The following is a 26639-nucleotide window of genomic DNA, read 5'->3' as shown; positions in this document are numbered from 1 at the left end:
TCATAATTTTGTTCGTCCAAAAAAAAAAAACAAAGACATCTTAATTTCTCTTGAGGAATGCGGTGGCTATTTGCACCAAAATCAAACAAAACCAAATAAATAAACCTTTTTTTTTTAAGTAAACGGTTTGAAAAAATGTTAAACTGTTAAAAATATGACATTTTAGAGAAAAAAAAAAAATTTAAAACTTTTTTATTTTATTTTTCACTTTTGAAGAGGCCCGTAATAGTTTTTTACTTTAAACTTTTTTACAACATAAATATAATTGATTTACACTAATAATATATTATTTTTTAAAATTAGAAGAGATTAAGTTAATTTACTAAGTAACGACGAAAATTGATTTTAAGGAGTAAACTGTTACTTTGTCCAACTTTGAAGACTTATAAATTATTTTTAATACAGCATGGAATTATTTGTAATTTACGCCAATCACGAATACCGATTTTACATTTATCCTTAAAATATAAGAACCAAATAAAATGACAGAAATTTTCTTCAAATCATCTAAGGAAATATCTTTTAACTCATTTAAAATAGTGGCAAGTGTTTGTAAACATTTAAAAGTCACATTAAATTCTTAACCTCATTAATAACAGTTTACTAACTTATACTAAATTTAATGTGCCTTTTAAATATTTATAAACACTTGACATTATTTTAAATGGGTTAATGAATATTTATTTGTTCCAAAGTGGTTTGGAGAAAATTTATGTCCTTAATAAAAATATACTTAATTTACATCAATAATATATCATCTTTTTCATAAATAACCTTTTTTTTTAAAATTTTTTTATATAAATAAAAGTATAAATTCACATAATTTTAAAAAATAGAAATTCTATCCAATGGCAAGGGATCCTTATCCATAAAAATTTATTGTCTAGGCGAAGCTAGTTTTCCCGTACATTCTCTTTCTTTCTCTTTAGGAGAAAACCATTGGTGGCCTTGTCAAACATACAGTGAGTGAAAAAAAGAAACAAAACCAGACAATGAAAGCAAGTTGCAAGATGGTAGGCCAGGGTTTGGCTAAATTTGGCAAAAAAAAAAAAAACAAAAACGGATATTTGTATTTTTCTAAGCAAAACTCATGTTTCTTTTTCCTTTTTTCATTTACAGAAATGGTTTAGGATGATGATGAGTAGAACACTTGCAGAAGATCTGCTGAATCCAAGTTACTGGTTTGATCTGATACGAGACGATGGCAAGGCAAGTGACTTTCTTAGACGCTCTGTCGTTTCTGCTTCTGGAAAGCTCCTCTCTGTCTCTCTCTCTAGGGTTTCTCTCTCTCTCTGTCTCACGCATATTTCCACTTATAGAAATACCTTTTTCTACTTATAGATAAATATGTTATTGCGTATGCCTTTAGATTGTTTTATTCATGCATATGGATTCACCATTTTTCTGTGAGAGCCCGCTGCTGAACAAACCAGACGGATTGAAATAAATGCACTATGAGTCTATGACACATCAAATAAATATCTTTGTACTATGACACCTTAAATAAATATCTCTGTACTATGACACATTAAATCGAAAAATTTTCGTTGCTTATTATTTTTATTTTCTTTTCCCCATATTATAAACTTGCATATATTTATTGTAAAACTTCAATTAGGTGTTTCAATTCTTGCTCTAATGCCTAGCGATCTCTGTATTTTTTGCATTTTCCCTCTGTTGACAGCATTTCTATAAGGATATCTTCATAAATTAATAGAGAGTATATATATGCTTTTTTTTCTATTCAATGTGGGGGGAGGGAAAGGAGAATTACAAGAAAATAAAAAACAAAGGCAACAAAGTCATCCTAAAAACGGTCGGAAATTGGTCAAATAAATGCCCCGACCCATCAAACGAACTTATACAGCCAATGGAGGTAGTTAAATATGGCAACGTTCCATAAACGGAACGAAACTTGAAAGGGTTACCGACACAACCATTAGTGGTCGGTAGAAGAAACCAAACCCGACCATAAGTTGTGATCTAAGCCATCTAAGCCAACTAGCCAACTTATATAAAAAGACAAGTCCAAACCCAACTAGGAAGGAAACATAAAACGAAACTACCAACTCGCATATGAAAAAACAATAGTCCCCTTCGAACGGAACCTTGTGATGAAAGTTCGGAGTTTAACGAACTTTGACAAGGTATCAACCGAACATCTTGCATTGATGTAACTTGTAGCACTTGGTCGAACAAGCTAGACCATCCATCAATTGATACCAACTAGATTGACCAATACTCCTTGGAAGTTTGTCCTAAAACCAATCAGCGGGCTCATTCGAACATGCACGTCTTCTCCTGTTTTCTTCATGAATTCAAGCTAGTCTAATCCACATAATCCTCTCTGAGTTGGAGAGAATTTGCCCTCAAATTTGAACGCTTATAGGATGAGTCTCCCGTGTACGGGTCAACATTTTTGACATTGAACTTGTCGGACATCTTGGTATGGCCTAGAACTTTCAACCGGTACGCATTTTAGTTGATCTTCTCAATAATGTCCAACATTCCAATCTTCTAAGTCTTTGGTCAAGGCAACCCAGACAAAATCACCTTCCTCAAATTCTATAGCACATCTCTTATGTTCAGCAATGGCTTTGTGCTTAGCCACAACCTTGTGAACTTCCTAAACCCGAGTAAAAAGAAATCTTCCGCTTTAGCATTCACTTGCTTCAAATTAGGAATAGGTGCTAAATTTAACAATCCACAAGGGTTAGTCCCGTAGACAATATAGAAAGGACAAAAACCGATGCTCCTATTTGTAGACCAACTGTTAATGAACTCAAGCTGAAATAATTATTGATCCCATGCACCTAAGCAAGTACCCCAAACGAGCAGTTAACACCCTCCGTTTGCCGTTCGGTTTGAAGATGATAGGCACTACCAAAATCAAGCTTTTTGTTGGACAATTTCCGCAAACATCTCCAAAAATGGCTAAGAAACCCCATGTCTCTCCCGATTAGAAACAATGAACAATGGCAATCTATGAAATCAATACACCTCCTGAAAATATAATTCAGCTACATTCACCGGAAGTTTTCTTGCATGCAATATGGTGAGTCATCTAAGAAAACCGGTCAACCACAACAAAAGTGGACTCATTATCTCGTTAAATCCTTAGTAATCCCAACACAAAATTCATGCTCATGTTGGTCCACTACTGATCCGGAACGGGAAGTGGCACTTACGACCCGAGCATGAATAAAGAGAACCAAAAGGTTTGAATAGAATACAAAAATAGAATTCAAGAATTGTAATATGATCACTAAGGACGAAACTCTCCAACGCAGCTCCTAGCCCCATCTACTATCTTTTTCACAAAAGTCTTTATAGTCACACTTCTCAAGTGTCGAGGAGAGAAACATGAGCCAAGCTACCTAATAGGGAATGAATGTACATTGTAGCCCAAAATATCCAGTAATTAATCCTTAACAGTATCAATCATACTAGATAATTAGGCACTCCTTTATTAGGGAACATTCCCCTTATATAATATAATTAGGTCATCTGCATAACAAATATGCACTTGATACTTCCAAAAAAGTGGCTTCCCTTCATTCCTTACAATCCCTTTCATAATACAAACACATTATGTAACGCCCCACTCCCAATGACACAATATTGTCCGCTTTTGACTCCTCCGAATTAGACTTTCCAAGAGTTCACTCATCCTTGTCCTATTCTCGCATAAGCTTGCTTAACTGCGAAGTTTGCTAAGATCATGACCATCACGACTTTAAAACGCGTTGTTGTCATGAAGGGTGCAAGTATAAATATAAGTTCATCTACATCTCCATACCGAGGCGATGTGGGACACCACACATTATCGACAACGTAATACCCTCCCCTTTGTGATTTTATATTATGATTAATTAACAATAAAAATCTTAAAAGTTTCTTCAAATAGTTGATTTATACCTCTAAACTTATGGGTTTACATTATTTACATTATTTTGCAGTCTTATTTCCTTAATTTATACATAAATGTTAATGCAGGTATAGCTGTATCATTGTCATAAGGAAACATGATTCAAGATTGTTATTAAACTGTTATCTGAAATTTTAATGAAAATCTTTGAAACTTACGTATATATAAAAGAAAGTGGTACCATACTATGAAAGCTAGATGCATTTTTTTGAACAACCTTGAGAACAAACTACTAAAAATCTTACTAATAAAAGGTAAGAAATGCCTAGATAATTTAGCAACTATTTCTATGATAAAAGTGCTTGCATACAGAGCATATACTAAAAATCTTCATGAATTGCTACTCTTTGTCCCCTTTTAGCTTGACAACGTACAGTACCTCCATCTTGTTGAGCAATGAAATTGTGGAGAAGACTCATGAACTGAGGTATTGTAACGACATTGATTTATCAAGTTGTTACTGTAACGACGACATGCACCTTACACATTAAATTAACGTTAAAATGATTACATGCCTTACAGAAAGATGAAGGGAGACGAGCTCCAACTTTTGAATATAGATGAACTATATAAATTAGAGCAACTTCTCCAAGTAGGCTTGATCCGCGTTTCAAATGAAAAGGTTTGTTGTTTCTGTTTGCTAGCATTATAATGGAGCACTGAAATTTCTGTTGACATGAGAAGGTTTTACATGTTTCAGGATGAAAGCTTTCGAGAAAAGGTCAGTGCCTTTGAGCTGAAGGTAATGTTTCAGACTGCAAATCTTTTACAACATTTCATGCAATTATTATAATTTTGAAAAAATATAGAATATTAATGTAAAACACCTTCATACTCAACGCCCCAAAATTAATCAATTTATTTAATTAACTTAGGGCAATGCCTCAATTCAAATTAATTGGTAATTAACGGATGTTATTACCTTGAACACTAACTTATTAGAGTATATCATATAGCGGGAAACGAAATAAAAATGATCTAATTTAACACTAAATATCTTTTGGCAATTCATCATCTATCCTTGAATATAAACACATAGCTTACAATTAAAATGTAACCATGAACAATTAATAACTTCTAACTATACTAAGAAAATGTAACCTAATAAGTCCTTCACTTAGCATCCAACTAGGGGTGAAAGGTGGTTATAGTTAGCGGTTATTGGTTAAAAATGTTAACTGTAACTGCCTAGGCAGTTAGTAAAATCCACTAACCTAATGAGTCATTCACTTAGCATCTCCAGCCTAGCAAAATACTCCATTCTAAAATCTGGTAAACCTATTAATATGCAAAACACCGACGTGTTTCACAGTGAAAAGTAACTGCGTAAGTCCACAGCTTAGTAATTAAATTATCACGAAGTTAGCTATGTAATGAGCCTTAAGTAGCAATTTCTAATTTTCATCAATCATGTCATGGCTTGTGTTGTATCTGTTAAAGTTGTTAAAGTTAAATAGGTATAATTTCGGTAACTAATTTCTTATACATACAGGGAGAAACATGCATAATAAATAGATTATAGTATTGATCACAGCTTTCCTCTGTATGGCCTATTCGAGCCCTTAACCCATTTTCAATAGGGTTAACGCTATTTTGAGGGACATGTAGCATAATACTGATGCTCTGTATATTGCTGCATACCGTCATTGCAAATTACACTATAATATAGACACAAAGACACTAAAAGTCATAATCTTTGCACATAAAATTCTAATCATGCGGTTGAAACCCTAATATGTCATTAAAACCGTAATTAACCATTTTTAGGCATGGTCGAATGCCCATTCTCCTAGGACTGCAACTATAAACCCAGGAACCTAAATCCCCAGTTTCATGCAACCACTTAGCTTTTACCTAATTACAGAAGTTCTAGAACACAAACACATCATTAATTCACATATTAACCGAATCCATCCTCATATATCGTTTAAAACATTCAAAGGTGGTAACTTTTATTTATTACACCTAACCCATTGTTAAAAAATCATGGAATGAGTGATTAAAAACACTATATTATAGTCATTTAACTATTTTGTCATTCTGGAATATAAAGTTATCATTTTATCATTTTAAACGGTGCAATGAGTTGCATCCAAAGGGTAAAACTCACTGGTTGATAGTTCTACTTTTCTCTCTTCTCTCTCATCCATTCCTGCCTTGTGTCGGCGCATGGGTGGTGCGTGGGAGTGGTCTGGGGTCAGTTTAGGCTGTAACATGGCAGACTCGAGGAGGTGGTCGGTGGAATCCAAGGAGTTTGAAGTGCTGATTAAGGTACGGGCATCAGGGGTGAGGATTTTTTAGAGGAGCAAAAGACTTAGAAGGTCCATTTTCTTGAAGAAAGATGAGCTAGCTTGGGTGGTGTGAATTGTGAAAGAGTTGATAGCAATGGATAACTCATAAGTCTTTTGGGATCAGTCAAGAGCTGGGTATCCCAAAATAATTGCTTAGAAGTGTGCTAATAGGCATGGTTGTTTTCTGACGGTGGAGGAATTTGATGGAAGAAGAAGGTGTGGCTCGATCATCACTCCAGAGGGTAGGCGTGGGATAGGGTGGGATTGTTTCAGTGAGGAGATGAGAGTGGCAAACTCTTCTCTACGTGAACCTCAAGTGATCAGTGAGCATGGTGTGTTCAGGGGAGAAAAGAGTGATAAGGAGGTCAAGGGACACAGGAGCTACACGGAGGCAGTGAGACTATCGTCGAAGCAAACTAAGGATGGCTGTAATTACGGCCAGAAACAGTTCGAAAAGGTGCAGAGGTGGCCGAAAACTGCTTCTGGTCATATGGGACAGAAAACCTATGAATTTGGCAGGAAAGCTGTGGTTTCGACGAAGACCCTTGACTCGGAGAGGGCTCGCGGCGATCCCGGAGTGATTCCGACGAGGATTGTATGTCCGGTGAGTTACGTCCAAGCATTTGCAGAGTTTAGAAGACAAGGCGAGATGGATGATGGTCGCAGGGGGTGTTCGTTTAGAGCTTCGGCGAGTAACTCACAAACACCTGCGATGTTGCAGGTCTCGATGACTGCTTCTGATCGCATGACAGGATAGGGGAGGAAGGGGCACCATGCTGCTGGGCAGACCTACTCCAAGGTAAGTCTCGAGCTCCTCAAAGTTACGGAGCTGTTGAAGCATCTGCAACAAGACTATGACGTGGGGTTGTCGCATATCGACATGGCGCTCAAGACTATGGAGGGCAGTGGGCTTGGGCCTGGGCAGGGAGACAAAAACCCAGCGGGTGGGTCTGGGCTGAAAAGGAAACTTATAAAGCCCAAAAAATGGTGGAGGGTGAAGAAGACTTCGGTTTTTAAACCTAAAGGAGCGGTGGGCTTGGGTATGGGTTTTAATAACCCAGGTCATGATGGTCCATTAGGAGCAGCTTGCTTAGAAGAGATGGCATCGACGAAGAAGGAGAAATTCACGTATGGCTTGCGTCCTGATGTAGATAGGTCGGTAATTCCATCGTCGGTAGTCGCAAAGGTCGCATCAGAGATCAGGGGAGTTGGGTCAGCGGCTGAAGAAGTTTCCAAGGCGGTTGTCGACACTGGTGGCAAGGATTCTATAAGTCTGGCGAGAGAGGCACAGCCCACCAGAAAAGAAAAAGCGATGGTGACTTATAGGAGGAGGAAACGTGGGCCGCGGAGGTGGAAAGCTGCATTGATGGGCTCGCTAGAAGCCTCTTCTTCGGCTTCTAGGCAGGCGAAAGGAATTCTAGGGTCGTGGTCGGGAACTATCCAGAAGGTGCCGGAGACACCATTCTCGCCGGAGAACACACAGAGTGTGCCGGAGCGCCGTATGGAGACTGGAGATGCTGGTGGGGGCTCGCCGGAGTGCTTTGTGGAGATAGGCGATGCAGGTGAGGACACAGGTTCTGCCTCAGATCAGTCTTCGGTGGCCTTTTCATCTCGTCGGAACTCTGGGATGTTGACAGGGGTATGTCGGGGGGAGGCTACGAATCTGTTTCAGTCGGTTCATAGTGGACAAAGAAATTGGATTTGGGATTGGGTCAAATAGGGAGGAGGACAGTATCTCAGCAACAATCGGATTGGAGGAATTAGGATCAGGAAAGTGTTCTCCTAAATGGGTAGTTGAAAGCTGTCTCAATTTTTGCCCAAAAATTGGTATTTCAGATGAGGGGAAGGAGGAGTTGGCAGCTTTGTTCAATTCTATTGAAGATGCCAGGAAGCAGTATGACTCTGATTTGGGGGACTTTTCAGGAAGTGCTATTCTAGTTGACAGGGGCCATACGATCTCTATGCAAGGTAGGGGTCGTGGGAAGGGTCGAATTGGTGGATCATGAAGCTCAACATCGTAGCATGGAACGTGAGAAGGTTGAATGCCCTTAAAAAAATGTTGCGTATTAGGGGTCTTTTGAAGAAGTGGAAAGCAGATATAGTTTGTTTGATTGAGACCAAGATGGAGACTATTTCCCGGGAGGTGGTTCACAGTCTTTGGGGTGGTCAACATGTAGGGTGGAAGTATAAAGGGTCTAATGGTTTGTCGGGGGGGATGTTAATGATGTGGGATAGGAGGGTGGTGGAGAGTAAGGAGGAGTGTGTGGGGCAGTTCACCCTAGCACGCTCTTTTCAAAATGTGGAGGACAACTGGGTTTGGGCGTTTGGAGGGGTTTATGGTCCGAATGAGGATGTGGAGAGGAGGGTCCTTTGGGAAGAGTTGGCTGGTTTGATGAATGTGTGGGAGGTTCCTTGGTGTTTTGGTGGGGATTTTAATATTGTTCGATTCCCTAGTGAGCGCTCTAGTGCTTCTTATTACTTTGGGGACATGATGGACTTTTCGGACTTCATTTCGGAGAACAATTTGGTGGACTTTCCGATGATGGGGGGGACAATTTACTTGGTCCAATAATCAAGAAAATGAGACCTGGTCTAGAATAGATCGGTTCTTGCTTTCCTCGGAATGGGAAGATCATTTTCCAGTAGTGTCACAAAGAAGACTTCAACGCATGTTCTCCGATCATTTCCCTATTTCTCTGGATTGTGGGGTTCATTGCGGAGGTAAAAAGTATTTCAAATTTGAGAACATGTGGCTCAAGCCGAAGGTTTTCTCGACAAGGTTCGCTCTTGGTTGGGATCTTATTCTTTCGAGGGTCTACCTAGCTATGTGTTAGCTAATAAATTGAAATCCCTCAAAATGGATTTAAAAAAATGGAATGAGGAGGTGTTTGGCGATATTGGGAGGAAAAAGGAGGAGTTGATGGGAGGTATCCAAGAGTTGGATGATTTGGCAAAGTCGAGAGGGTTAGATCAGGAGGAGAAGACTCGAAAGGCGGATATGTTGAAAGTTTTGGAGAACACTTTGTTGTGTGAAGAGATTCACTGGCACCAGAAATCGAGAACTTTGTGGCTCAAGGAGGGGGACCGAAATACTCATTTCTTTCACAAGATGGCGAATTCTCATCGCAGGTACAATCGTGTGGAAGTGCTTCGTGTTAATGGTGTCTTAACCGATGATCCAGTTGAGGTTAAAGATCACATGGTGCAGTATTATCAAAATTTATACTCGGAGCAAAGTTCATGGCGGCCTAGAATGGACAACCAGCCTTTTTTGTCTATTGATGAGGAGGATTGTAGGTGGTTGGAAAGAAAGTTTGAGGAAAAGGAGGTTTGGGAGGTGATAAAAGGTATGGATGGTAATAAGGCTCCGGGTCCAGATGGGTTCTCCATGGCTTTTTTTCAAGCTTGTTGGGGTGTTGTTAAACAAGACGTTATGGCGGTTTTTGATGAGTTCCATCGCAGACGGCAGTTGGTGAAGAGCTTGAATGCTACTTTCATTTCCTTGATACCGAAAAAGGCGGATGCGGTGGAGATGAAGGATTTTCGGCCCATAAGTTTGGTGGGAGGGGTGTACAAAATTGTTTCTAAGGTTCTTGCCTTTAGGTTGAGAACTGTCCTGGGTAAGGTTATTTCTAACTCTCAAAATGCTTTCATAGGGGGCCGACAAATCCTAGATTCGGTTCTTATTGCAAACGAATGTGTGGATAGTCGCATGAAGCAAGGGGTGCCAGGTGTTATTTGTAAGTTGGACCTGGAAAAGGCGTACGACCATGTAAATTGGGACTTTATTTTGTACTTGCTGCATAGGTGTGGTTTTGGGGAGAGGTGGAAGGCTTGGATAGAGTGGTGTATTACGTCGGTAAGATTTTCCATTCTAGTGAATGGCTCTCCGGAAGGGTTCTTTAGCAGTTTGAGGGGAATTCGGCAAGGGGATCCCCTCTCTTCGTTACTTTTTGTGCTTGTTATGGAGGCCTTGAGTAAAATGGTGAATGCTACGGTTGACCAAGGACTTTTGACAGGCTTCTCGGTGGGAGATAGGGTTGTCTCGGAATTGGAGGTCTCTCACTCCTTATTTGCTGATGATACCTTGATTTTTTGTGAAGCTTCTCTCGAGCAAATCCGGTATGTGCGTCTCATTCTTTTATGTTTTGAAGCTGTTTTGGGCTTGAGAGTTAATCTTGGAAAGTCTAAAATTGTGGCTATTGGAGAGGTGGAGAACATTGGGGTATTAGCTAATATCCTTGGGTGTAATGTTGCCGATTTGCCCATGAAGTATTTGGGTCTCCCTCTTGGGGCGTCGTATAAGGACACGGTTATGTGGAATGATGTGATTGAGAAGATGGAGCGTCAAATGGCAGGTTGGAAGAGGATGTACCTCTCTAAAAGAGGCTGTTTAACTCTCATCAAGAGTACGTTGTCTAATTTGCCGACTTACTTCTTGTCTTTGTTTCCGATTCCCATGAGTGTAGCTAAAAGGCTTGAGAAAGTCCAAAGAGATTTCTTGTGGGGAGGAATGGGAGATGAGGCTAAGTTGCATCTTGTAAAGTGGGATCAAGTTTGTCGTCCCTTGCATTATGGTGGTCTTGGTATTCGAAAGTTGCATCAGTTTAATCAAGCTCTTTTGGGAAAATGGCTTTGGAGATATGCGAATGAGAGTGAGGCTCTTTGGTGCAAGGTTATCAAAGCCAAGTACGAAGACCATGAAGGTGGGTGGTGCACGAAGGAGGTTTCGGGTTCTCATGGTGTGGGTGTATGGAAGCATATTCGTCAAGGTTGGAGTTCCTTTGCCAAAGGTTGTCGTTTTGAGGTAGGGGTGCGTTCGAAAGTTCGTTTCTGGCATGATATTTGGTGTGGGGAAAATCCTTTGAAGCAAGACTTCCTATCTTTGTTCAGCATCGCTAGACACAAAGAAGCTTGGGTGAAGGATAATTTTACTTGGAGGAGTGGGATTGTAGAGTGGAATGTCATTTTTGTGCGACCCGTTCAGGATTGGGAGATGGATTTGGTTGCTCCTTTTTTTGGTCGGTTGTACTCGTGCAAGATCTATGTAGGTAAGGTGGATCGTATTTGCTGGGCCTTGTCTAGGAAAGGCAAGTTCGAGGTTAAGTCGCTCTTCAAGGCCTTGTCTAATTTTGACCAGGAGGTGTTTCCTTGGAAGAGTATTTGGCGCACTAAGGTGCCTTTGCGAGTGGCTTTTTTCGGGTGGACCGCGGCCCTAGGCAAAATTTTGACTCATGATAATCTGCGTAAGAGGAACCTTGTGTTGGTGGAGTCGTGTTGCATGTGCAAAAAGTCAGGAGAGTCAGTAGATCATCTTCTTCTCCATTGCGAAACCACAAGAACTCTTTGGCACACTACTTTCAGTCGGTTTGGGTTGCAGTGGGTTATGCCTTGCAGAGTGAGGGATTTGTTCTATTGCTGGTGGTCGGGAGGTCGTGCTCGAAGCGCGCTAGTATGGAAGATAATCCCTCTATGTCTTATGTGGTGTATATGGATTGAAAGAAATGCTAGATGTTTTGAAAACTCTACTAGGACTATAGAGGAACTGACTCATCTTTTCTTTTTTACTCTTTACTCTTGGACGGCCGCTTGGCTAGCTCCTTTAGTAATTAATTTTTCTGACTTCCTCTTTCATTTCTCTCCCTCTTAGGCGCTCTTTATTTATACTTCCCGTGTATATGGGTTGCGCCCCTCTGCGCTTTTGATATATAAAATTTTTACTTATCAAAAAATCCTCATGCTCTCAGGTAAGATTCATTTATATAAAGAACAATTTAACAAATCATGTTTTTCATAGATAAACAACTAAGCATCCTTAAGGAAGATTTAAACAGTAAAACACGTATGAAAATCAAGAGGTCAGATTACCGTGTGTAAAATAACTCTTGAAAAACCAAAATACACAACATCTTCAAGTCACTTAGTATACATCTTCGGTGTAGGGGGTGGAATATTGGTGGAGCAGTGTATGATGTAGGAAATTCAGTTAATGCTAACCTGCTGGAAAGTGTTTTAAAAGTGTTGGAATATTTTATATTTTCTAAATTAGGTTTATTAATATTTTCCTTAACAAGTTATTTCTCTTCATGTTAGAATATTTTTATTCTCCGTAATTATATTTCCTTGTAAGTTTTATTCTCTTCCTTAATTAATTTAGGTCTACTTTAAGGTTTCTTGGTCACTACTCATTGTCTCTCTATAAATAGAGAGTTATGTAATATTGTTTAATACATTGAATATATAAGATGTAGCCCATACGTTTCTCCCCGCTTCCGCTTTATTTTCTTTTTAATGTTTGAATATTTTATATTTTCTAAATTAGGTTTATTAATATTTTCTTTAACAAGTTATTTCTCTTTATGTTAGAATATTTTTGTTCTCTGTAATTATATTTCCTTATAAGGTTTATTCTCTTCCTTAATTAATTTAGGTCTACTTTTGGGTTTCTTGGTCACTACTTTAGAGAGTTATGTAATATTGTTTGATACATTGAATATACAAGATGTAGCCCACATGTTTCGCTCTGCTTCCGCTCTATTTTCTTTTTCTTTCATATTTTAGTATTTTATATATATTTCAACAAAAAGGTAGGTAGAGAATGGTTTTGGCCTCCGGCAAGATTGGAAGAGCTGGTTAGAATACAAAGCAAGCTGGATTTGGTAGAAAGAACTGAAATTGAGAAACCTATATATATGAGTAATTTCTAAGGAATTTATTCGAGTATTGAAACATGGGATGTTCTTAGAAAGAAGCATGTTGAAGTTAAATGGTGAAAATTGGTATGGTTTTCTCTAACTATTCTAAGACATTCTTGTGGCTTGCAATCAAAAACAGCTTGACTACTGGGGAGAGATTGCTAAATTGGCTGGGGTCATTGAAGAGACACGTTATGCTCTTTCTGCAGAGGGTGTATAGAAGGAAGGGATCATCTCTTTTTTTTAGTGTAGTTTCGATAAGAGAATCTGGAATAAGTATTAAGAAGATGTGTGATAGATAATCTCTCAAAGGCAAAAGCTTAAGAGTAATCTTGTGTAAATTAGCTTTTGGGGCTGTAGTTGATCACATTTGCAAGCAAATTAATGAAATAAGGCATGGTAATGTGGTGAAACTAGAGAAGCGGATTCTCAATTGAATTTATTGGGAAATCAGGACTCGAGTAATGGGTGCTGGGAAATTCAAGAAATTAACAATAACTAAGCATCTGTGTTGTAGATGGGCGGTTTCAAGATCGAATCCTTTGTAACTAAAGCTGTTTATCAGATTGTGTGAGGAAGTCTGTAAATGTCTATGTAGTTGTTTGCTGTAGGAGGTGGTTTCAGAGTGTAGGAAATCGTTTGAGTAAATGGTAGTTGGTAGGTGTCTGAGCTGCTGTGATGTCAAGCAGTTGGTTTTTGTAAGTAGGAATTTCCGAATTTGTTTGGTAGAGGTGTAGAGTTTTGTTGAGCAGCAGGTTATTACTGTTAGAAATAATGCAGAAGAAAATTACAATTCCTGCTTGGTTTTGTTTTTATACAGATAACATGATAAATCTTCAAACACAAGAAAATAACCTTCTTCTACAAATTGCTCCACACTTAACAATTACGCAGCCAAGTTCCAGTTAAGTCTGGACTGTGTGTTGTAGACTGATTGTTTGATTAGTAAAATAATGCTCACTCATCCAATTTTTTTTTTTTTTTAAAAAATCAAATCAAATCAAATCATGACGACAATTCTGGGATACAAAGAAATTTGTCTTCCTTTTGCCAAGGTATTTGTATGCGCAGTGGTTTGCTCAAGCACTGGGAAAGGACTGTCACAAAGCTAACGGTTATCTGATTTTGGAAAAAGAGGAATTTGAGGTTATTTCTAAAAGAAGCAGAAATATTTCGAGCTTGTTCCAAGACATTGCTTTGCAAGTTATACTCAGTGTGTTCCCTATATGGCTTTCGCCCTTGATCACTCACTAATAGAAACAATTTTATGTTATGGGGTATTTCTAAAAAATGTTTTACTCTTTGGGTTTCTATGTTGTTGGTTTTGTTCTCTTGTGATGTGTTGTAGGTGCCTGAGGTTGGCCCTACCTTTAGTTTTTTTGAGGTTGTTGCTGGGTTGTAAGTTCTGTTTGTTGCTGTCCCTTTAAATGCAGGGAGTCTAACTGATGGAGGATAACCAGAGACTAAAAGAGGTATCAGGTCATGAATTTCTTTCTTTTTCTTCGTTTTCCTACTTTCTCAACTGTTGAAAATGTCTCTTTTCAGCAGATGGAGAATTTGTTTAACATTATGACAAAGGTAATATAACCAATATTTGCAGCTCAGCTGTTCCCCTGGATCCCCAAGACCAACACATCGACGGCACGTCTCTCAAGTTGGGGTAAGTTTGCAACATTCTAACCCTAAGTATTTTTGTCTGGTATTCTGGTTATAATATGTAGTTAGTGTATTAATCATTCAACCCTAATTATAAATTTTAATATTACTTAGCATATAGTTTTACTTTCGATGCAATAACTTGACCAAACATATGGATATCTGTCCTTGCATTTAACTAAATGGGTGATTAGAAGCCAAGCAAGCCTTGCCTGTTTCCTTTTTGCAATTGTTTTCTGGTTTAGAGGAAGAAAAAAGAAGTATTAAAAAAAAGAAAAAAAAAAAAAAAAAAAAAAAGGGGGAGAAAACGGGAAAATGAAAAGGAAGGTTTTAGTGAGTGAGTGTTGTAAATCCTTATTTTCTCAATTGTCTTGTATGAATGGTGCCTTGACTACATGTGTGCATGATTTCGTCATGGGAAATAAATGATGTTGATGGATTGTATGTGCATATATCTGTTGATTGATTGATGTGTCTTATGATTCATAATTTGGTTGAGATTCCATCTGTTTGTTTAGGGCCGCGCATGGACCGTGTGGCTGTGTTTGCCAAAGGACTTGAAAGTGTCATCTCATTATTTACACATGTATAAAATTGTTGTGTAATAGCTTTCATATTTGACCATTGATGTGTTGATGTACTTGACACTCATCTAAGCATGATGTTGAGGGCATTGTAATGAGGAAAGATAATTTTTTTGGTGAGAAATTGAGCTGTTTATTAGGTTCTTTGGGCACTGGTGACCTGACAACTCGTACTTGTGTCCGAATAGTCATCCATAGACATTGGTGTTCTTCATCAATGCTCATTCCTCCATGATTTTCACTCATTCCATGGTTCGAGTTTTTTATTTCCTCTCGAGTTCATGATCCTGGGTTTCAGATTTATTGGTATTTCATGATACATGCATCTCTCATTGGTTTAATGATTTGGGACTGCTGGTTTGCCATGTTTTGAGCATGTATTGAGGAAATTTTGCAAGATTTCACTTGATTTTACTTTACATGCTTTTTTTAATGCACGCCACATGTGTGATAAAATGCCACAATGAGATTTCTGTGAGGATTTGGTGCCCAATTGATTTTCAATAAACTTCTCCTTTGATTCATTGTTTTTGTGATCATTCATGTCGACTTTATAGAAACATTGATTTGTTGTATGATTTTGAAATTCTCTAAAACCTTGTTTTGATAATTTTGAAACTCATGGGATTGTGTACTTCATTATGCATTGTGGACCAGGTGAGTTCACTAACGTTGCTTGACTCGGGTGCGATCATATCAGGACTAATGCACTGGATCCCATCAGAATTTCGCAATTAAGCATGCTTGGGCGAGAGTAGTACTAGGATGAGTGACCTCCTGGGAAGTCCTCGTGTTGCACCCCCTCATTTATTTTCAAAAAAAAAAAAACAATTGCTTGACTTGCATGTGTTTGAGGTATGTTTCTCAAGATAGCATAAACCTTGCGTGTGCATTGATGAAATTCATTACATGATTTGATGGATGATTTTTAAAATATTTTGTTTTGAATGTTTTTTAAATCCTTAAGGTTTGATGTATTGAGAGAACATGATTGTCAAATGTTTTTAAGGTTACGGTCATGGATAAGACACGATTGTGTGTTTTTGCTGAGTTTCTAAATACCATGAACATATGCTCTTTGTATTGTATATACAAGCTTTTTCTCTGGTTTTCCTGAGTGATGAGCCACCTAGATTGCGGGTATAGTAAGTACTATACTAGCTTACTCTATCACCTGGCCGGAAAAGAATGTTGAAGACTCAATAGCAAAGGCACGTGGAACGACTACATTAAATTCTGTATTTGGTGCATTAGTAAATTCTGTATTTGGTGCATCAGAGGTACCAAATAATTTATTCTATGTGTACAATATTTCTGACATGAATTAATGGTATAGCAAGAACTTAGTAGTTTTTCTTTTGATGACAAACTCAAAGTAAAGAAAGGAAATGAGAAATGGAAAGTACAGAGAAGTAATAGTTCAACTAGCTTCTTTTTATTAATGTTTGGTTTGTGACAACTAAGGGAAATATGAAAATGAATTGTTAAAGTATTAATTAAATGATTAAATTCTTTTATTTCTATAAGTATAAGCTTTTAAGACAAGTGGTGATTTAATATCGTATAAGTGCTAAGGTCTTGAGTTTAAACTGTGTCTCCATCATTTACTTCTTATTTAAATTAAATATTCTATTTCAAAAAAAAAAAATTAAATATTCTACGTGTTGAACCGCATCTCTTAAAAGGGACTTTGAGACCATATGTGAAGGGAAGCATTGTAATTTAATTAAGTAATTAAATTTATTTATTCCTATCTGTTTATGATTTTGGGAGAAGTGATAATTTAATATGGTATTAGAACCAAAAGTCATGAGTTGGAACTCTAACTCACGTCAATTAATCTCCAATTTAAATTAAATATTTTACATGTTGGGCTTCATACATTAAAAGAAAGTTTGAGCTCACATGATGTAGATCGCATAGCCCCTGGAAGTGCGATCAAGCGCTAGGTTGTGCGATCAATCGCCGTTGTGCCTACGATCGATTGCACACGGGGCATTATGCTATGTTTTCACGTTTTAATTAGGTTAAACCAACTTTATTTCATTGTTTTAATAGGATTAGGGTTTTGAGAGTCTTTATTTCGTTATTTTATTAGATTTATGGTTTTGGGGGTATTTATGTCATATTTTATTAGGTTTAGGAGTCTTGGGGCTATAAATACATGTTTATAGCCTCTAGTTTATTCATTTATGTTGTTTATTGAATTTTGTTGAATAAAAATTAGGGGAAACTTCACTAAGGACCCCCAAACTTTCACCCGTTTTGAAATACCCCCACTGAACTTCAAAATCTCTCAATTTAGTCCTCTGAACTTTTAATTGCTCTAAATTTGGACCATTCCGTTAATTTTAGTCGTTAAAAATTCAAAAAAAGACCAAAATATCTTTGATTTTCGTTTTTTTTTAAATAAAAAAAACGTTTTAGAAGTTGAAATTTTATACAAAAGTCAGGGGTATAAATGTCATGTGACATTTAAAATCTGACGGACGGGTCCAAATTGAAAGCAATTGAAAGTTTAAGGGACTAAATTGAGAAATTTTAAAGTTCAAGGGGGGTATTTCAAAACGGGTGGAAGTTTGGGGTCCTTAGTGAAGTTTCCCCTAAAAATTACTTATAGGTGAGTTTTCTTCATATGTTTTTTTTTTTGAAATCATAGATAAACTCAAAATTTAGAATTATTTATTCCGTTCCTTATTGATATTCTTCGCTTCAACCCACCAAGTGACACTGCATCAGTTGGTATCAGTCAATGATCGTTGTGCAGACATGAACGTGGTGCACGTGCGCACAGAGGCAGCACGTAAGGAGCAATCGGCAATTCGTTTACGGCACATGGCGGTGGGCCGAACGATTGTTGTCGCCAACCAAGACCGCGATTCGCGGAGGCAGAGGCAAATCTATCGCTGAACGTTAGCAACACACGGAGGATCGACTCAGAGCTATGAGGGATCAAATTGAAGACGTCACTACCCCAAGTATCCGACTGGTGTAGTCACAATGGGAATGAATCTAGAAGCCTGTTTGCGGAGCGCCGAACGCGGGAACGTCAGCACCTTGCGCAAGCTCATGCCAATTAGCGGGTGAGTAGATTCAAACCCCATACACCGGAATTCCAAGGTTGCTTGCAACCCAAATAGTTCATGGTAACAAAAAAAAATAGAAAATTTCCACAAAAAGTACCTAAGAAAGATGGTGGAGATGGTGCCTAAGGAGGGGGCGGAGATAAAGTGTCATTCGGTGTCCCGATACATTAAACGTACATGTCGACAATTTCAAACTATATGCAACATGGGAGGCAAGGGGGTCAAGCTTGTCATTGATCCAAGGAGTCATGAGAATATAGTATCGGAGGAAGCAGCTTGCAAGTTGGGGCTTGAGACCAAGAAACATCCTACTCCCTATTGGTTGGAATGGTTCTCGAAAGGAAATGAGGTAACGATTTCTAAACGTTGTCTAGTGTCCTTTTTCATTGGAGCTAAGTATAGGGATATTGTTTAGTGTGATGTGGTCGACATGGAGACGTGTCACCTATTGTTGGGAAAGCCATGGAAATATGATAAAGCTGCTAGAATATAGTCTCGGAGGAAGCAGCTCGCAAGTTGGAGCTTGAGACCAAGAGACATCCTACTCTCTATCGGTTGGAATGGTTCACGAAAGGAAACGAGTTAACGGTTTCTAAACGTTGTCTACTATCCTTTTCCATTGGAGCTAAGTATAAGAATATTGTTTGGTGTGATGTGGTCGACATGGAGACGTGTCACCTATTGTTGGGAAAGCTATGGAAATATGATAAAGCTGCTATCCATGATGAAACAGAGAACATGTACAGCTTTATGTTTGGTAAAATCAGATCATTACTACCTAGCCAAGGGGCGGAGCCAAAACCTTCACAAGGGGATGGTCAATCCTTTGTAGCAAAGCAAGAGTTGACGGACAAGGAAAGGGGCATTAAGGAAGTGGTATCGGGACTGATAACGAAGCTGTTGGGGAGATTTGTCGACGTGTTACGAGCAGAATTACCAAAAGAGGTGCCACCATTGCGAGATATTCAACCTCAACTTGAGTTGATGTCGGGGTCTAAACTTCCTAATCATCCACTCCACAACGAGAGCCCTAAAGAACTTCAAGAATTGGGGGAACAAGTGGAAGAGATAAACCTTTAAGAGAGTATTGCAATTTTTCATGAAGAAGAGGAACCCTTGGAAGAGGTAAATCTTTCAGATAGTTTTACAATTTTTTATGACAATTCTACACATCATGTGCTTGATAAGAGCCCCGAGGATAAAGCCTTTGATTTGAGTGTTAAACCAATTAATTATGTTGATTTCATCGGGGTAGATGCTATTTTGTAAAATTCTTCTAACCAAATTTGTGATGAGATCTATATTGCGGCGGGGAATGTTCTATCAAAAATTGACAGGGTCGTTGCTAGTTATTTGAAGATTTTTCATGGCAAATGGGAAAGACAGGGCACGAGAAAAGCATGGCAAGTCTACATGGCAAGGTGAGGTGCGGGCATTCAACATCATCGTCGCAGTCTACTAATGATTAGAACCATCATGTTTTTTTATGGGGTGTGGCATTGTTGTGATTTTGAGAAGAGGAGAATGAAATGAGCTGACTGGACATCCAAAGGGTTGTGGAAAGAACCAGTCGAATTCGATGGCGAATTCTCTCCAACAAGGGGAGAATGATGCAAATCATAGAGCCCCTGGAAGTGCGATCAAGCGCCCGCGTGCTTGCGATCGAGAGCACGCGGGGACACTTATGCGCACTAGGCCTCTAGTTGTGCGATCGATCGCCCTTGTCCTTGCGATCGATCGTACACGGGGCCTTATGCTATGTTTCCGCCTTTTGATTAGGTTAAACCGACTTTATTTCATTGTTTTAATACGATTAGGGTTTTGGAAGTCTTTATTTCATTATTTTATTAGGTTTAGCCTCTTGTTTATCAGTTTATGTTCTTTATTGAATTTTATTGAATAAGAATTACTCATAGGTGAGTTTTCTTCATATTTTGTCTTGAAATCATAGATAGACTCTATATTTTGAGAAGAATTCTCAGATTATTGATAGACTTAAGATCTAGAATTATTTATCCCGTTACTTATTGATGTTCTTCGCTGTAGCGCACCAAGTCATGTTGCATCACACGTGAAGGTGAGTGTTAAAGTATTAATTAAATGATTAAATTTTTTTAAGTTTGAGCTCACACATGAAGGTGAGTCTTAAAGTATTAATGAAAGGATTACATTTTTTTTTTTTTTTTTTTTTTTTTATAAATTTAAATTTTTGGGATAAGTTATAATTTAAAATAATGAGCATATAAAATAGTTTAAAGAAAGAGAGTCCCTACTATCAGGTCCATCTAGATAACACTCCTTTTACAGTCTTCAATTACTATGTGACACATCATAAATTTAAGAAAAATGCAAAAAATAAAAGTAAGAACAATCACACCAAATCAGAGAAAAAAAAAATCTGTAGTCAGCAAGATCCAAGCCAAACCCATAGTGTGGGTCTGGCCCAACCCACGTCGTGGGTTTGGCGAGACCCACACATGGGTCTACCTGGACCCATAGACCCACGCCGTGGGTCTTGTCGAACCCACGGGTCTGCCCGGCCGTGACTCGCTTCAAAACTCATTTCTAATGCCTCAAACCAGTTTCTAATGCCCTAAAACCGGTTTTTAATGCCTCAAAATCCGTTTCTAATGCCCTAAAACTCATTTTTAATGCTCCAAAACCCGTTTCGAATGTCTCAAAACTCATTTTTGGATTCAAAACTAAAATCTAGAGGTAGAAGTGTAGTAACCCAAATAATTAATTACGCTCAGGTTGCTTAATTAGAGGGTTAATTTGGGTTTCGGGTCACTAAGGATTACTAGAGGGGCATTTTGGGAATTTGGACTTTCTAACCGGATGTACGCTAGGGTTGGAGGACGTACGCTCCTGTTTTTAGTAGATGATGTATGCATAGAGACCACCGTACGTACGCTATCAATAGTATGCCGTACTCTGTCAATAATACAAGGACGTACAATATGGGACCACCTAACGTACACTACTTTTTGGAAAACCTCTGGTTAATACCTGGACGTACGTTACAACCTTTGGACCGCTGTGTAAGCAGTATCGGATGTATGCCCTAATAGTACCGGACGTTCGCTACTTTTTAGAAGAGTTGGTGAGCATCTCCAGCTTTTCTCCTCTATAAATACTAAACCTACCCTCGCCCTTTTCTCGTTCAAACTCGCCCCAAGCTCCCAGATTCCCTTTTGTGAGAGTGTTCTTGTGAGATTATGTGTTTTGTAGAGAAGGAGAGATGCTTTCTTGAAGGTTGCTTCTTGAAGGTAACCCTCTGCACCTAACTTTTTCTTTCTAAGTTGTTATACTCTTTTAATGCTTTCTAGAGTAGCTTAGACGTTGGTTTGAGCTTTAGACATATTATATCTTTGATGTTGTTTAGAGTTGGGTTTAGCGATCCATTATGTTTTCTATTGCATTAAAGCATTGTTTTAAGATAGGTAGTCTTAGAAAGCTTTTGCTAGCCTTAGAAATCGATTTGGGAGGATATGAGAAAAAATGGACAAAATAAGGTTCTACCTTAAACGTTTTGGGCTGACGTACGACATCAAGCCCAAACGTACAGTTAGAAGCATTACAAGGAACGCTATTTTGGTCGGCCGTCCAATAACTCTTGTTTTCATGCTCTAAGGTTTTTTTAGTTAGACCTAGGACTAATAGAAGGTTTTCCACAGATTTAGAGGACCCGAACTTGTGAAAGGAATACTCGGAGGATTTAATCGACCCAGGTGAGTTTTAACTCACACAATGCTTACTGTTATTTTTCATGACTGCACGTCTATTTTGTGTACCAAAACATGCATGTTTGCAACTCTCACAATTTATACTTGTTGCACATGAACTCTAGCATTTTTGAGAAAAACTTTGTGCTAAATATGTTAACAAAGTGAGATTTGTAAAAGCATGCATGTAAAATACAGACAAGATAAGTTGCATCGTATGAAATGGTACGGTACACCAGTACGTGCAGTATAATGGCTATGGGCTTACTATATGAGAAGGAGTAATATCTCGGGTTGACCATACTGTTGAACTATGACTGTTACTTTATATCTATATCACACTTATGATAAATTGTCATGATGGAACTATTGCATACTTTACAAAAACCAAAGTTCATTACAAAAACTGGCATGGGCATTATATGCGTTAACATTCACTAAGTCTTTAGACTTACCCCTTTATTTTATGTTTTTCCCCCTTCCATTACGAATACTTGCGCAGTTTAGCTATCTTAGAGGAAGATGCATTGGGAGTAGACGTGGGTGCTTGCGTAGGACCTGATTCGAGTAATTTTTGAGGACTTGGATCCAGTTTGATTACACTCTATGTGGACTAATGGAGGAACCACCCGAGCAGATATGATCGAGATTGTTATTTTCTTAGCTTCACTTAAACTTAGGATTTAATCTGTTGATCTTTTGTTAAGACAATTATATTATAGATTGTAACCTTATTTGATGATGATTTGATGACCGGTACATTGATGGTTATCTTTATATTATGAGGTATTTTGTGTACTCTAGTGTATGAATGTGTGGTTGTGTATATAATGCTCTTTATTCATATAGTTTAGAAAGTCTTCCGCTGAGGTGTCTCGTCTATGAGGTTAAAATCCCTGAGTCTTGTCTCATTAGGGATAGGGCTGGGAGACGAACTGGGATCAATTACTAGTTAATTGACTTGTCCATCGGGGTCGTTATAAGAAAGTTAACCTTTTAAGGATTTTATCACCAAAAAATCTAGTGTATTTTGGTTAAACTTATTTTTGTGCACTTTTTATATTTTTGCTTATGTGTCGGTTATTGATTGAAAGCTGTAAAATAGGTGTTATCAGAATGGTCCTGATAAAATGTTTTCTCTTAAAAGAAAACTCATTCAGCCCAAAACTTGCAGAACTGGCCAAACCATTGTAATTATTAGAAAATAAAATATTCAAAAAAAATAAGGAAAAGATAAAATATTATAAATTAGAAGTGTGCTTGTTTTGTTTTTTCCTAACCAGAGGCTATCCACTTATTTAGTTATGTTTTTCATTAAACATAATTCGCACTTTTTATTTATAAAATAATTGTTTACCCATAAAGTAAATTTACTCCTAAATCCTTGTCTGTGTACGCTTTTACCACGCGTCACTCTCCAAGCAGATGGGTTTGGGATGATTTGACTGGTATGTACGAGAGATCATAATTTTATTCGTCCAAAAAATACAAATACGTCATAATTTCTTTTGAGGAATGCGGTGGCTATTTGCACTCAAATAAATCGAAATCATATAAATAAAAGATATGACTGGTTCTTCATATATATATATATATATATATATATATATATATATTATATTTTTCTATAAAAATAAATAAATTAATTATTAGATTTGTGGGGTCTATTATTAACTTATGTGAAATTCATTTCTTACATCAAATTTACTTCAAAAAGGACACAAACTTCTTCCAAATTGGTTTGAAGAAAATTTCCTTGAACCTACTCTAATAAGTAACAAGTGTCATTCAACTTTTTGGGTTTCTAAAAAACTAATGTTTGGGTTCATAGATTAATAAAATGACAATAAATGACTATTAAAATATTAAAAAAAATGTGAGATGTAACACTTGACACTTATTAGACTAGGTTGAAAGAAATTTCCTCCAAACCAATTTGGAGGAAATTTATGTCCCTTGAAAAATATTACATATTAAAAATATGACATCTTACCATGACAGCAAAAACAAAAAATCCTTTTAATTTTTTTTTAACTTTTGAAGAGATCCTTAACAGTTTTTTGCTCTAAACCTTTTTAGGACAATGTATAAAAATTTGATAAAAATGTTCTTTATTCACGTTAATAATATGTCATATTAAAATTTTTAATAGGTAATGTTAAAATAATGATGATGTGGAAATATGGTGGAAGCAATATAGAAAAAGGAACACAAAGAATTACAGACGGTTGTGTAACACCCCGGTCCCATATTGGGAAGATGAGAAGAAGTCCACATAGAGTGAGTAGTTTATAAAGATAGTCATGGGTGCTAAGTCCCACGTTGCCTAGTTACTAGGTGAAATTGGCCTTTATAATGAATTCTAAGGAAGTTCCAAATTGACTAGTCCTGTTGGGGTAATAGCGTAGATGTAGCTAGCGCTTTTCCCTAGGTCGTTATAAGTAGTATCAAAACCACCTAGTAACGCCAGGTCATGTGGTACTAGAACACTGCATGGCGTGGCCCTGACGAGGACGTCAGGAATTTAGGAGGTCGAGTTTGTAACACCCCAATTCTCTATAAGGAAGATGAGAAAAAGCCCACATAGAGTGAGTAATTTATAAAGATAGTCATGGGTGCTAAGGGTAATAGTTCAGATGTAGCTAGCTCTTTTCCCTGGGTCGTTACAGGTTCGGTGTTAGACACCTACTTCTACCACTCAGAACTATATTGTGCTCATTAATTTAATTTGTCTACAACATAAAGGTCCCTATTTATAGGGTAGAGTCTACATACAAATATAGTAATCAAATCTCCCTAATCTGATTATAATCTCAATATTTGATTATAATCAACCCATAAATAAAGAATATTTCAATATCAACCTAATTATGGAATATATGAAAAATATATTATATTTTTCATATATTCTAACATCCTCCTCAAACTCAAGGTGGAATATTCTACAACCTTGAGTTTGAAATCAGAAACAATGATGACGGCGGTGGCGGAGGCGGGGAACGGGCCGTAGATGTTGACGACTACCGGAGGAGATAAAGGCTGGCGAGCTGTTAGTGACGGTGACAGGTGGCTGGTGAATGCAAATTCAAAAGGGCCGACAATGGGCTAAGCTCTAAAAAGGGGCCGATAACGGGCCAAGGCTGACAATGAGCCAAACTTCAAAAGATGCTGACGACAGACCAAAATCCAAAAGGGGCCGATGATGGGCCAGGGCTGACAATGAGCCAAACTTCAAAAGGGTCGACAATGGGCTAGGGTTGGTTAGGGCCAAAACATAAAAAAGGCTGACTTGGGCCAAAAATAAAGAGAAAATGAGCCCACTTTGGCGGTTATCAGATCGCGCACCGAACCTAACCGGCGCATGGCGCGCGTGATGTGGTTGACTTGGCCCTTTGTTGGTCCAAACATTTGGACCAACAAAAGAGGCCAAGTTACCCATATTTTGGCCCTTTGTTGGTCCAAACATTTGGTCTTTTATTGACCTTCACTGTTAAGTACTAAAATATTCATATTTTTAGCCCTTAACTTACATGTGTTAATCCTTTAGTTTTGGTTAATTTATGCCTTTTTAGTTTTTTTATGTGTTTTCCTTGTTTTTGTAGGTCCTTGGAAGAAAATGAAGCAATTTTGGAAGTTGTGAGCATAAAAGAGCCATTGTGGAAATTTTAGAGGCTCTGGTAGTGCAATCAATCGCAGGGGAGCTGCGATCAAGCGCACTACAGGCGAAGACCACGAGCGCAAGGCATATGCGATCGAGCGCCCAGCACAACAAGATTGATCCCAGTCCTGCGATTGATCGCACACTGACTACGATCGAGCGCACCTATGCGCTAGAGAATTCTAGAAGCTACGACCATACTCCCTTTCTTTCCATATTAGGGTTTTCCAAGTCCCACTTGTAATAGGACTAAAACCCTACGAATTTTCTAGGTTTACTAGTGTAACAAGGACTTTTAAAGCCCTATAAATAGACCTCTAAACCTTGAGAATAATCATCTTGAAAAAGACACAACTTTGGGGAAAGAAATTGGAGGCTACTTTTCGGTTCTTTCTTTATCTTTTCTTTTTAGTTTTATTTTAATTATGTGTAACTAACTCTTAAGGAGGGCTAGATTGAAGCCCTAATTATATTTATTTAATATTTCAATATTGGCGCCTTGGTGATAATCATATTGTGTTGCTTAACTTGATTAATCCCTATTTTCTTGAATTCCTCATGTGTATGTGATTGGCCATTATATGCATGTGATATGGATTAGTTAATTAAATCAATTTGGATGATCGAGTCCTGGGTTTAATAAAAGTAACAAAAGAAATCCACACCGGATTCTTGTGTTAATCAACATAGGAAACTGGGAGTAGACACCCATGTCTTAGGCCTCATGTATTTGTCGATTTCCATAGATTTATGCTTTCTTAAAAAACAATTTAGTAGACATCTATGCTAAATCCTGTAAGAAAGAAAAGAATTAGAGTAGACACCCATGCCTAATTCGTTGCTTAAGAAAATTAATAGCTTAAGGAGTAGACACCCGTACCCTTAGGTTGGCAAACATTAAGTATTCACAATATGATTGGATCATTGTCATATTGTTATATTATCTAAGTATGATTAGTGGCGGATATTAAAGTCCTACCTTTAGCTTTTCATTTATCTTTATATCTTTTTAGTTC

The 26639-nt window shown here is 37.8% G+C and overlaps 1 protein-coding gene and 1 pseudogene across 4 annotated transcripts; both read left to right on the top strand.

Moving 5' to 3' along the window:
* Positions 1-867: 867 nt before the first annotated feature.
* On the top strand, positions 868-25977 carry LOC132177005 (MADS-box protein JOINTLESS). Of its 4 annotated transcripts, XM_088515079.1 has the most exons (9): positions 868-1013; positions 1120-1209; positions 4290-4355; positions 4451-4550; positions 4629-4670; positions 14348-14386; positions 14515-14574; positions 21918-21971; positions 22468-22763. In XM_088515079.1, the coding sequence occupies exons 2-6, from the start codon at positions 1202-1204 to the stop codon at positions 14354-14356; spliced, it is 225 nt and encodes a 74-aa protein (XP_088371205.1). In that variant the 5' UTR covers positions 868-1013; positions 1120-1201; the 3' UTR covers positions 14357-14386; positions 14515-14574; positions 21918-21971; positions 22468-22763. The 4 variants fall into 4 exon arrangements, with proteins under 4 accessions (XP_088371205.1, XP_059445174.1, XP_059445172.1 ...); XM_059589191.2 differs by lacking the exons at positions 21918-21971; positions 22468-22763 and adding an exon at positions 25568-25977; XM_059589189.2 differs by lacking the exon at positions 21918-21971.
* Positions 15838-15956, top strand: LOC132180125 (5S ribosomal RNA; annotated as a pseudogene).
* Positions 25978-26639: the final 662 nt, after the last annotated feature.

Source organism: Corylus avellana, chromosome 4 (genome assembly GCF_965113065.1).
Source record: "Corylus avellana chromosome 4, dhCorAvel1.hap1.2, whole genome shotgun sequence".
Taxonomy (NCBI): domain Eukaryota; kingdom Viridiplantae; phylum Streptophyta; class Magnoliopsida; order Fagales; family Betulaceae; genus Corylus; species Corylus avellana.
This window is presented reverse-complemented; position numbering and strand designations above follow the sequence as displayed.

What these genes read in the sequence shown, in the direction of transcription:
- LOC132177005 (XM_059589191.2), top strand. An exon ending in GAGAAGACTCATGAACTGAG is followed by an intron (nt 4,356 to 4,450) that starts GTATTGTAACGA and finishes CATGCCTTACAG; the next exon opens with AAAGATGAAGGGAGACGAGC. An exon ending in TCCGCGTTTCAAATGAAAAG is followed by an intron (nt 4,551 to 4,628) that starts GTTTGTTGTTTC and finishes TACATGTTTCAG; the next exon opens with GATGAAAGCTTTCGAGAAAA.